Source organism: Ochotona princeps, chromosome 19, assembly GCF_030435755.1.
Source record: "Ochotona princeps isolate mOchPri1 chromosome 19, mOchPri1.hap1, whole genome shotgun sequence".
Classification (NCBI taxonomy): Eukaryota; Metazoa; Chordata; class Mammalia; order Lagomorpha; family Ochotonidae; genus Ochotona; species Ochotona princeps.
In genome coordinates, this window is record NC_080850.1 from 50637034 (window position 1) to 50650234 (window position 13201).

General features: G+C 46.5%; 1 protein-coding gene across 3 annotated transcripts in view; it reads right to left on the bottom strand.

The window, feature by feature from the left end:
- Nucleotides 1-3154: 3154 nt before the first annotated feature.
- The window catches only part of SNAP47 (synaptosome associated protein 47), a 48043-nt gene continuing 37996 nt past the window's right edge, over nt 3155-13201 (bottom strand). For 2 of the 3 annotated variants that reach the window (XM_058677295.1, XM_004586334.2), the window contains exon 5: nt 3155-3444. In XM_058677295.1, the coding sequence (XP_058533278.1) occupies nt 3298-3444 (147 nt within the window). In that variant the 3' untranslated portion in view covers nt 3155-3297. The remainder of the gene's footprint in view (nt 3445-13201) is intronic. The other variant, XM_058677296.1, reaches the window with a different exon arrangement.

The following is a 13201-nucleotide window of genomic DNA, read 5'->3' on the forward strand; positions in this document are numbered from 1 at the left end:
ATTGAAGATCTCTAAGTCAGCAGGACCCACTCCCACCACCATGCAGGTGTCCATCTCAACCCCTATGGCCTTGTCTCTTCCTGTGGGCTACGCCTACCATAAGGACTGGACTAGGATCTGGCCTCTTGCGCCTTCACCCCACTGCAGCCGTCCCACGCCTGAGGGTGTGGCCTGCGATCTCTTACCCAGAACTCTTTGTGTGAACCCTGCAGGGCCTCCTGATTCCCCTGGCTCCAAACCTTAGGAGTGGACTGCATGGTCACTGTGGTCCCCGACTCCTGTTTGGGTCATGTCTCTGGGAGCATCACAGCTGCCATGCTGAGCACTCCTGGAACTGCAGGACTTGTCTGGGCTACAGGCCCCAGCTGGCTTCTTTCAGAAACAACCTGTGGGTTGGCCATGCCTCCTGTGTTGCACATGTGTGTTCAGCTGGCTGTGCAGAGGCTCCAAGGCCCTGTCCAGGCAATGGGCTCACTCTGTAAACTGCCCACAGCCCTGACCAGACTCTATCTCAACACAAACACTCCCATATGTTGAGATTCTCTCAGAAGTAATCAAAGAGGAAACCCAGGGATACATGAACCACCTGAATCATGAGTGACATCAGTGCCTGTCCAGCTTATCTCACCGGTATACTAGGCACACTGCACTCTGGTTACATCCCACGCTGTGTAGTCTGCACCCTGGTAATACCCCACACTGTGCACACTGCACCTGGGGTCACACCCCACACTGTGCACACTGCATTTTAGGTTATACCCCACACTGTGCACACTGCACCCTGGTTACATCCCACACTGTACACACTGTACCCTGGTCATACCCCACACTGTGCACACTGCCCTGGGGGCACACCCTGTGATGTGCACACTATACCCTCCATCACAAGAATATGTTAACTAACTCATGCTAGTGGCTCTTAACTCAAGCAGCATGAGTCAGCCCCTGCACCTGGCATGAACCGCCTTCTGCATCACCATGTGACAGACACCAGGTCTCCTCTGATTATGTTGAACTACAAAATAGTGCTTTAAATATGTTTTTCAAATATTTATTTATTTTTATTGGAAAGGTAGATCAGATCTATGGAGAGAAGAAGAGACAGAGAAAAGGATTTTCCAGTGACTGGTGTGATGGCTCAGTGGCTGACCCTTTACCTTAAAAGTGTTGGGATCCCATAGAGATGCTGATCTGTGTCCTGGAAGCTCCACTTCCCACCCCGCTCCCTGTTTGTGGCCTGGGAAAGCAGTCAAGAGTGGCCCAAAGCCTTGGGACCCTGCAACCATGTGGGAGACCCAGAAATTGTTTCTGGCTCCTGGCCTTGGATTGGTTCAGCTCTGGCCATTGTGGCTACCTGGGGAGAGAACCAGCAGAAGGAAGATCTTTATCTTTATCTTATTCTCTCCACTTCCCTGTAAATCTGCCTTTCCAATAAAAAAAAAAAAAATCTTTTTTTTTTTTTTTTTTTAAGATTCATTTACTTCCATCACAAAGTCAGATATACAGAGAGGAGAAGAGACAGAGAGGAAGATCTTCCGTCCGATGATTCTCTCCCCAACTGAGACGCAAAACGGCCGGTGCGTGCCGATCCAAAGCCGGGAACCCGGAACCTCTTCTGGGTCTCCCACGAGGGTGCAGGGTCCCAAAGCTTTGGGCCGTCCTCGACTGCCTTCCCAGGCCACAAGCAAGGAGCTGGATGGAAGTGGAGCTGCCGGGATTAGAACCGGCGCCCATATGGGATCCCGGCACGTTGAAGGCGAGGACCTTAGCTGCTGAGCCACGCCGCCAGGCCCAAAAAATAAATAAATCTTAAAAAAAAGAAAAGATCCAACCAAAATGCCATCAACAGAGGATTGGATAAGAAAGCTATGGTTCATCTACTCCATGGAATACTACTCAGCTATTAAAAAAAACAAAATGCAGTTCTTTGTGGCCAAATGGGCCAAACTGGAAACCATAATGCTAAGGGAAATGAGCCAATCCCAAAAGGTTAAATACCACATGTTTGCCTTAATTTAAGATGATATGATGTTATGTATAACATGTTATGTTTTGAATGTTATATGTTGTGTATAAACTAAAATTGAAGTATAGGTGAGGTGGTCACAGAAGGTGGCTGGGAACCCGCATTTACTTTTAACATATTGGTTACTCATTACTATGTCAATTAATTCCATAATGATGTAAATTTTTGCTGATGGTATGTTGGAGCTTTCAATTGACTGGGATGATACTCTGCTGGCTCTGTCATCAGACCAGAGAGGGTATACCTAAGAAGCCGTTGAACTTGACGGGACAATAAGATGCTGGACTCTATGTTTGGTATACGCTTGCAATGGGGAAATCTCAACTGAACTTGAGCTGTGGTTATGCAGCAAGGTGGAGGAATCCACCATGGTGGGAGGGTTTGGGGAGGGGTGGGGAGAACCCAAGTATCTATGTAACTGTGTCACATAATACAATGTAATTACTGAAGTTAAATGATAAATAATTAAAAAAAAAAAAAAAAAAAGAAAAGATCTTTCATCTGCTGCTTCACTCCCCAAAGGGCTGCAGCACCTGGAGCTGAGCAGATCTGAAGCCGGGTGCTAGGAGCCAGGACCTTCTTCTGGGTCTCCCAAGTGGGTGCAGGGTCGCAAGGCGCACCATCCTCTACTGCTTTCCTAGACCTAAGTAGAGAGCTGGATGGGCAGTGGACTGACGCCCATATTGAACCCTGGTGCTTACAAGTTGAGGATTTAGCCACTGAATCATCTCACATGGCCCTTTTTAAGACTTTTTTTTTTTTTTAATTTAAAAGGCAGAGTGATGGGTGGTGAGGAAAGGGAGTGAGGAGGAGGGTAGGAGAGAGAAAGAGAAAAAAATTAGTCTCTTACAGAGCCCACCTGCAACCCAGGTATGGTGACATAGCCCCCCTGTCCAGGTACAGAGCTTGCCTGCAGCACTGACATGGTGACATAGCCCCCCTGTCCTGGTCCAGAGCCCACATGCAGCACTGACATGGTGGGGCCCCCTTTGTTCTTAGCAAATAGATATTGCAGTGAACTTCATGCTGGACAGCTTAGTTCAGTGCTATCAGCAGTGGTTCTGAGCTGAACGGTGGCAGACACACCCAGGAGTGCCCAGGAAACCCAGGTGTAAGTTAGCTCCCCTCCTTAGCCTCAGTTGCTGGGGTGTAGCCCTCTTCCCACAAAATATGGCATTCCCAAGCCCAAGTTTCATCACAAGGGACATAAGGGACTGCAGACCCAAGAGGAGAAGCCTGTCAGTAGCAAGCACTTTGCATTCTGTGTCCTCCTAAGTCAGCTTCCTCATGCGCCGGTTGTGCTTGTCCACAATTAAGGTTGCCCGATCCACAGCTGCAGTGATGCCATCCAAAGCCTCGTCCTGCCGCTCTAGCTCTGCCTCAGCATCCAGGGCAAGCCCTTTCATCTTCTTCAGGATCTGGGGAGAAGCACAGGTGCTTGTTGTGAACTCTCAGGAATGCTGACAAGGTGGTTTTCAGTAGTTAATATGTACAGGGTTCTCAGAGCTAAACACTTAGGTCTAGCTTCTTTCTGCTGCTTCTTGTCTACTCGAGGGGTACCACTTGTAGCTGGCCAGTGGCACTCAGTGATGGGATCCTCTGTGTCCCATGCCAGTCTGCTCTGTCTAATCCAAGTGTCCCAGGGTGTTCCACACCAGCCTGCTCTGTCTGAGGTTGACTGTCCCACCGAGGGTGCCACAAGTGGATTAGGGACTCCTTTGCACAGTGGCAAGGCAGTGACCTGACGCCCAGGTATTATGCTGATTACCTGTCTGTGCCCAGTTACTTAACTGCACACAGAAGTGAGCTAAACAAGACTAAAAAAGCCAAGCAACACCTTCTTGTGCTGTATGTGTGAAGGTGCCACAACAAACATGAGAGGTAAATCAAAATGCAATAATTACTCACCGTATCACACAGCCAGGGCCTCAGAACATCACTGTAGTGTGAGAACATTCCTGTAACCCAGTGACACTGTACCACCATGGATAAATGCATGCCTCTCATATGTGTGGTGATATGGTATAAGCACACTCATACTGCCCAACCTCATAAACACAACACACAGTATCTGACACCTGATCGTATAACTACTATACTTTTCCTGTTGCTTTGGACTGCACCTCTACTCCTGATATTCAGTTCAGCATGGAATGTCTTCTGCTTTCTGCATTTCTCACATTGAAGAACTCACCACTGCTCAGGTTTGCTAAGCACACTCCATGGTGTGCATGTGGTGGTAGGGCCGCTGACTGAGGCAGTTTTCAGAATTCACGTCTGACTGATCTGGCACATCTAACCTGATGAAGAAGGTAGGATGTGGCGCAGCACACAGAGCACCACAGGCACCGAGAGCCCTGAGCAGTCCAGGTTCTGGGGGGGTGAACATGTGCCAGCTGGAAGATGTGGGCTACCCACAGAAATGTCACAGAGCAGGGTGGATGGAGCCAAAAGGCAGCCCTCCCACCCCATGGCTTCACAACTCATGTCTACCTCATGTGGTTTCATTTGATGGCAATTCTGTAGACACCATTACACATGGTATCTTACTTTAACAGAGCCAGCTTTAAAAATTCAACACATTCAAACTGACAGCACGAGAGAACACACTTAAGGAGGAAGAGTAATAAACAGCTACTTGCCATACACATTAATATACTTTTCTGCAGCGGGTTTCAAATCTTGGGTAAGGACCAGGGAATGAAGTGTGAGAAGCAGGCTGCATCCTACACCTGCTCCCACAGTCACTGCTATTGACTGAACTCCACAGAGCCAGTGCCAGAGCAGTGAGAGCTGGATGGATCTTGACAACTGAAGAAAAAATAGCATGGGTAAGAGACCCTAAGATTCTCAGAGGCGGGAAACACCCTGTGACAGGCAGTGTACAGAGTTTTCTATGAAGTGTTCAGAGCTGGGAGATTGCATCTGCTATAAACATGGCAGAGGCAGACAAGGCTGGTTATAAAAGATGAATGAAAACCTGAAGCCTTCCTAAAGGAGAAACTAACCAGAGATTGTTCTGAGCATCAACAGAGAATGTCCTGGCTGAGGTCATGAGCAGATGCAAACATGAAGAACAGCGAGCAGGTGGCAGCAGCTTTGGGAAGAGAAAGCTGCTGAACTGCAAGGGAAATGCAGGGAGGAGGCTGCTGCACAGGGGCTAAGGGGGAACTTGGTGTCATAGAAAAGGAGTCGTCAACACTGGTTACACCAGAAAATGAAAGATGAGGAAGGTGCAGATAAGAAAATGAATACGTGGGTTCTAGGATAGAGTTTTTTTTTTTCTCTCTTGTCTTTAAAGCATCGAACACCCCTGTAGGCAACTCCATTCAAAAAAAAAAAAAACACTGAATAAGATTCATTTTCCACTGTACTGTTTTTGTAGTTCACACACAAGTGAATGCGTCTTTGGAGAGCCCTGTCCTGTGGATATTCAGTAGCTACTTTTCTTGCCTAGCTCTCTATGGGGCTGTGAACTGGTATGGAAATTATAGCAGCTTCTTGTTGAAGTCCAGTACAAATCAGTTACACATGGAATGGCACTATTCATCTTCAGTTGCTTATGGTGCAGTGTACATGAAATAATTGTTCTGTTAACTGAGTACTGTTTTGCATTACAAAAAAACTCACAAAAGCTGTAAGTAGTTTTGTTGGCATTCTGAAAACACATACACACACACACACACACACACACACACACATTAACAACATACAATTCTTTTTTTTTTTAGAGTTGTTTGAAACGCCGAGCAACAGATTGAAGAGAGAGAGAGAGAGAAAGAGAGAGAGAGAGAGAGAGAGAGAGAGAGAGAGATCTTTAATCAGCTGGTTTACTGATTAAAGTGGCTGCAACAGCCTGGTCTGGGCAAGGCCAAAGGCAGGAGCCAGAAACTCCATCTGGATCTCTTACATGGGTGGCAAGGGCTTTAGCCCTTGGGTGATCTGCTGCTGCTTTCCCAGGCACAACAGCAGGAAGCTGAGTTGGAAGCAGAACAATCAGGACTCAAACCAGCACTTTGCTGTGGGAGACTGGCATCCCAGGTGGTGACTTAGCCTACTGCACTGTAACACCAGACCCAGCAAGAAAGTCTTTCTCTTTTTTCCTTCCTTCCTTCCTTCCTTCCTTCCTTTCTTCCTTCCTCTCTCTTTCTTTTCTTTCCTTTCTTCTTCTTCCCTTCCCTAACCTTCCCTCACCTTCCCTCCCTCCCTCCTCATTCTCCCTTCCTTCCTTCCTTTCTTCCTTCCTCTCTTTTTTTTTTCATTTTTACCTGAAAGCCAGATTTACAGAGAGGGGAGAGACAGAGAGAGAGAGACAGAGAGAATGTTCCATCTGTTGGTTCATTCACCAAATGTCTGGGTACATCTGAAGCCAGGAGCCTGGAGTTTCTTCCAGATCTCCTATGTGGGTGCAGAGGCCCAATAACCTGGGCCATCTTTTTGCTGATTTCCTAGGCACATTAACCAGAGCTGAATGGGAAATGGAGCAACCAGGACTGGAAACAGTGCTCGTATGGGATGTTGGAGTCACAGGCAAAGGCTTAATCTGCCACGCCATAGAGCTAGCTCCAAATTTTTCTAATTGAAAAAAAAATAAAAAAATTAAAAAAAGGAAAGAACAGAACAGAACAAGAACAGCAGGATTTTAGTCTTTTGCACTCTTGGCCTCCCCAAAGTCAATTCCTTGGTGGATGCATGGATCACCCTCCATGGCAGGCTGGGTGGTAAGGGTGGGTAGCAATCAACTGGGCCAGGTCTTCAGAGGGACTCCTGAAGCTCAACTTGGGTTAGCAACCTATCTGGGCTCTGTCCACATGCCATATCAGAGAAGCATCCACATCCTTACAAAGACCTGGGAAGTGCTGGTAAGAGCTACCTGGTACAATTTGGAAAGGAATCAACTTGGCACACTGGTGCCCAGGCAGGGAAACCAGGTGCAACCAAACAGTCAAATGCCAGGAGCCCTTGCTGACAGCAATGGTCTGGCCAAACATTCTGTACCTGATCAGTAAGTAAGAGTGATGGCAACAGGTGGCCAGGATGGAAAGATCCAATCTTTGGATGGTGACAACACTTGCCTATGCCCAGACTCACACACTGAAGTTGACTGTGTAGGGCAACACTCACCTGTCAGAGCCACAGGCAAAGGCTTAATCTGCTGTGCCTTAGAGCTAGCTCTATTGAAGCTGACTGTACAGGGCAACACTCACCTGTGTCCAGACTCACACACTTAAGATGACTGTGTGGGGGCAGCACTCACTTATATCCACAGTCGGAATACCCTGATGCTGATCCTGCTGAGGGCTGCCCACTTCCTCTTCACAGACAGGGAGAGAGAGAGAGAACCTGAGGTTACTCAAGGGCACACTGCAAGTCCATAACAGAGGTGGGGTAAGTCCATCTCTCCCTCCCTACACAGCATCTGTGCTGTGATCTGTATCATGAGCCTGATTTACACATCTTGATTCCAGCAGGCAGTCTCAGACAGCAGCCTTCCTGCTCCCCTTGGGATATGGTGGAAACTCCATCAGTTGAGTCATTACTGAGCAACTGGCTGAAGCACTGGAAACTCAACTGTGGGGTCAGCAGTCCGGGGGACAGCCGGATGACCTCATACAGTAGGTCTTTTCCATCCCCTGTTTCTATGATCTCATATGGCTGATGCCCAAACAGCATAACGAAAAAGAAAAACACACCATAGCTCACCATGGTGGGCAGGCTCTTTCCTGCCATTTTCTATGGTTGACTACTTCTCTCTCATCTGCCTCTACTTTAGTAAGAATGTTCTTCCACAGGAATCAGCACTAAGAGACAGTCTTTGCCACTCAACCCCACATTCTTTTTTTTTTAATAAACATATATTTTTATTGAATTTCATTTTTAAAAATTAATTACATTGCATTATGTGATACATTTTTCATGCACTGGGATTCCCCCCGCCCCTCGTCACACCCTCCCCTCACGGTGGATTGCTCCACCTTGTTGCATTTCCATAGTTCAAATTCAGTTGACATTCTTTCATTGGAGGTATTTACCAAGCATAAAGTCCAGCATCTTATTGTCCTGGTAAGTTCAATGTCAACCCCACATTCTAAGATGTCCCCTGAGGAGGCCTCCCCATTCTCACATGAGTAGGCCACAAACCTCCCTAGTTACTCTCCTATGCTATCTTCATGCCCTGTCAACCACATAAAAATGCAATTCAACTTTACAGTAATATGCCACACAAAGACATTCAGGTCAATGATGGTGGTCTCATGACATCGCCCTATGACATAGCTATCCTGGTTTGTGGAAGTGCACTTTGTGATGTTTGCACAGGGATGAAATTGCCTGCTGGCACATTTCTCAGAACATGACCCCATTTTTAAGTGATGTGTGACTGTGTTTGAAAACTGAAATGTGTTTGGGACCACAGGGCTCCACATTATACACAATGACCTCTTTGCACATGAACCAAGAGCTAGGGGATGGGCTTCTGTGATGGAACCTCTGGTTCCTGTTGGAGATCAGGGTGTGAAAGCATCTATGGGGCCATACAGGGACCAGCTATCTCCACAGCTTGCTGGTCCATTCAGCAGAAGTCACTGTTTATTCTGGTAAAAATAGTGCATGCAGTTCATGAGACCGACACATTATGAATAAAAGTTGTCCATAATCTGTATCACTGCCAGATTGGTGGTCCAGGTTGCCCATTCCTAATCTGGAAATCTGAAATTTGTGAGCACTAATGGAGATGCCATATGTGGTATCTGATACAATGTGATAGGTCAAAATGCAGGTGTTCTACAACAAATGTGCAAATTACCTTTATGCTACGTGTCTGAGGAGTTTGTAAGACATAAATGAATTTCAAGCTTAGCTAGACAGGGATCTTATCTTAAATATTTCAAAATTTAAAAATAAACCCTAAAATCCCTAACAGTTCTAGTCCCAACCATTTTCCAGAAGAGCTATTCAGTCTGTATCAGTAATATCTTATCCTACCCTTATATTCCACATTCTCACTTGGGATTAAAGCATATACCTACAGTTTCACTTCTGGTTTTTTTTTTTTCAACCTCTAGCTAGGATACACTAAATAAAAGTAAGAGTTATGGGATCCTTGAAGTACACTCAACATCGCTTTCAGAACTCCATATATCTTAACTCAATCTCCACACAAACTTGGTTTCAAAAATAAGACCCAGGGATGAGTCCTGTGGTGCAGCATGTAAAGCCTTTGTCTGTGGCACCAGCATCCCCTATGGTTTGAGTTTGGGCTGCTCCACTTTGATCCAGCTCCCTGCTAATACACCTCGGAAAGCAACAGGGGCTGGCCCAAGTCTTTGGACCTCTGCACCCATATGGAAGACTTGTAAGAAGCTCTGGCTCCAGATTGGCCCAGTTCTAGTTGTCCAATCCATTTGGGGAGTGAATCAGTAGACAAAAGAGTCTCATTCTCAATCATTCTCTCTCTTTTTCTCACCCTCCCTCCTTCCATCCCTCTCCCTCCTTCTGTAATTCTCCCTTTCAAATAAATACATCTGTAAAAATAAGAACAAATTGTGGGCCTAGTGCGGTAGTCTAGTGGCTAAAGTCCTTGCCTTGCATGCGCCGGGATCCCATATGGGTGCTGGTTCTAATCTCGGCAGCCCCACTTCCCATCCAGCTCTGCTTGTAGCCTGGGAAGGATGGCCCAAAGCCTTGGGACCCTGAACCTGCATGGGATACCCAGAAAAAGCTCCTGGCTCCGGATCAGCTCAGCTCTGGTCATTGTGGCCAGTTGGGGAGTGAATCAGTAGACGGAAGATTTTCCTCTCTGTCTCTTCCTCTCTGTAGATCTGACTTTCAAATAATAAATAAATAAATAAATAAATAAATAAATAAAATCTTTAAAAAGAAGAATAAATTGTAAAAAAAAAAAAGGGGGGGGGGAACCCAGACAGCTGAGCAGCCCATCACCTATAGGAAAGCCTAGGTTCTACTCTTTCTGAATTGAGTGGCCTCCTGACAGACACAGGGCTGGACATCCCTGTGGCAAGGCAGGCAGTGACCATACAGGCCCTGCTGCAAATGACTCAGTCTCAGCAGTAGACCACTGAGAAATCACACACCCTTTGTGGAATGAGAGAAGGGACCACGGTGGGTCAGATCTGGACCTGTGCTGCCTCACACAGTCCTGAGTGGTTAGGGCAAGAGCCCTAATTTCAAATACATGGGTATTTCATGGGTAGAAAATAATAGATGAACTCATGTTAGTACTTCACAATTTTATTCAAAATGTTATCACTTAATGTGCAAACAACATTAACATGCAAACAACATTAACATAACAGTGTTGATACATTGCTTTACAAATTTCAATATGAAGTCCTGGAAAGTCAGTGTGAATGCCAAGTCATGGGAGATGGGAACGTAGACAAACCATGTTTCAGGTGGTCAGTGCTAACACGTGGAGGACCCTGGTACTTCACAAAAGGGTCTGCAGGGTCATCCCTGAGACAAATCCTCCTGTTTCCATCACCCATACCCTCAGAAGGCCAAAGGAATTACCTTTTCCCAGCCTACAGTGAAACCGTGGCTTAACCAAAAATAACTAGATTCCTGGGTACAGCAGTAACACACATGCACAAAAACCTGTGGTAAGACTGGCTGTTCTATCGGCCATTTTATTGCATGCATACTCAAAATAACGGCTGGTTCTTATTCAGTTTTTTGATTTAGAAAAAGTCTCACCACTTCGAAAGCCTTGTAAATAGAACTCATTGCAAACAGCCTGCTGAGACCTTTGCTTGCCTGCCAAAATAGCACTTGCAATTAACACTGCAAAAATACAAGGGAGATCTTTACAGCTATGAGGTCTCTAGACAAAGAAATCACCAAGCTAATTTTCAGACTACCAGTACTCCTGGAACAGAGTCCAGATTCTTTTTCCTTTAAGAGAGGGACTGAAGTAATTAAATGGCATCGTGTGCATTCCATATAACAGGGGATGGAAAGAATGGAGAATGTGAAGTCTGGCCAAACCCTAAAAACAGTTGTTCTTTCTGTGGCCCGGGATGACAGGCTGTCTAGTCATCAATGCATAAAGTCATCAACTTCTGAAATACCTAGTGGCCTCTTTTGGAGCCCTCCTTGGGTTCTGAGTCAAAGATGGGAGTCAAAGTGGAGTCATCCCTGGGTTGTCACTGTACTAATAAATAAACCTAGCAACCAGTGGCAGTTTTACCTACACAGAAATGATCTGTAACAGTGCTTTGAGCTTCAGGAGAAACTAACATTTACAAACTCCAGAGAGCTATCTGGTCACACTGGGATACGTGAGATAAACAGGTGGGTGAGTGAGTCCAGGAAAGGAATACTGAGCAGAGTCTTAGGCCTTCTGCTCATGACCATCACAGATGCCTGGGTAGGGCCAGACAGCAAGCACTGTAGCCCATGAGCAGGTTATTGGGAAGGGAGCAGGAAGCCGAGGCACCATCTGATAGTGAGTGGCCACCATCCCTAGGAGAGCACAGGGGCTGCTTTCCTCTGATGATAATTGTAAGCAACTCTTGGACCTGTGTCTTCTGTAAGGAAGAGCTAGTAGCCGCATCTGTCTCCACAGAGCACTCGAGTCCTGGACGAGCACCATCTACACCATCTGGGCTGATAGCAACGACAGACAAATGCAGAGACAGCTTGACCCACTCACCATTCCCATTTTGTTTATAAAGACAAAAAATAAATGATGGAAAATCAGCTCAATGAGGCAGACGGTGTGTCCTCATAGAGAGATGTGTTTATGTGTAGACTCCATCAGGAGTAAGGCTGGGCACCGGCAACCTGAGCCACCTTCTCCAGCACTGCTCCTCTGTGGGACAGTGGCACAGAGGACATGCCCCACTGCTACACCAGGTATGGGCAATTCTTTCAATGTACAGACTGCAAAGAGAAGGTGTTGTACTGTACCTGGTCATACAGCCTCAGGATTCAGACTAACACTGTATGTGTAGTAAGCGCCTACAGTGAGTTAGCATTAGCCAGGCTGTCTGCCCTGAGCTGTTATTAAGCTGACTCACCCAGAATCTGTGAATTTTCTTGCAGTGAGAAATTAGCAACCATTTAAGAACAGAGCTGGGATAAATCAAGCTGTCTGCAACTCCAAATAGTTCTACCAGTCAGGGCCATTAATATGCTATGGGGAAGGTAAAGGGAGAAAGTTGGCTCTCGCCACAGTCAAAGCCCTGGGGGCCGTAAGCAACATTCTCTGCTGTGATCTGTCACATTCAGCACTCAGAGACCACCCCAAACCATGTCCCCCACAGCTGCATTCCTGGGGGCCTGGAGTGCTATGGGTCTCTCCATGCTCAGGACCCCACCCCCACCTCCCGCCACCCGGTACCCCTGCAAGGCTGAAGCTCAATGTGGTCAGGCCTGTGCTATTTCTGAGGAACCTTAGAACTGGCCAAGGTGAACCTTGCACATATGCTGGTGGCTGCCAGTGACAAATGGACCTTTCTCTTCCAAGGTCGAGGAAGTGGGTCCTAGAGACTGAGGGACCTGGGCTGGCCTGGGCTACTCCATCAATCAACATGGCTTCCTTCCACAAGATCATGAAACCAAGTGTTAAGAGCACAATGAAGCCTGAATAAAAAAAAAATCCATCTTACCTAAAGGAGTGCCCAGGAAGGTTCATCTCCCATAGGGAACTGTATACCCCAGGAGAGCCCTCAAAAAAGGAAACAAACTGAAAGCTGCTCAGAGATGACCAGAGCCTCTGCCATTCAGAGCTTATGGGCATTGGACATAGGATACATCCACTCTTTATTCTCACTCAGACCTTGGGACAGAAGCTTCTATACAGAGGGAGTAGCAATGAAGCCTGATTCAGGAGAAAGGAGTCACACAGTCAAGAAGCAGCAATGCCACCTCACCCATCTTAGCAGGGGACACAGACAGGCATTGTCAGGGCCTGCAGCCAATGGCTTCCTTGGACAATATTCACTCAGGACAATTCAACGTGTAAAAACCTTCAAGACCCACTTCTCAATCTGGAGCAAAAACCGCATAATACTTGTAGATTTTTTTTAAATTAGTAAAAGTAATGTCAGCAATGGACAGAATATTTAGAGATCAGTAAGGAAACAACTAGAAGCCCTCTGCACCCAAGAGACACAACACAGAACCAGAAGAATGGCTATTATACAGCGTAGA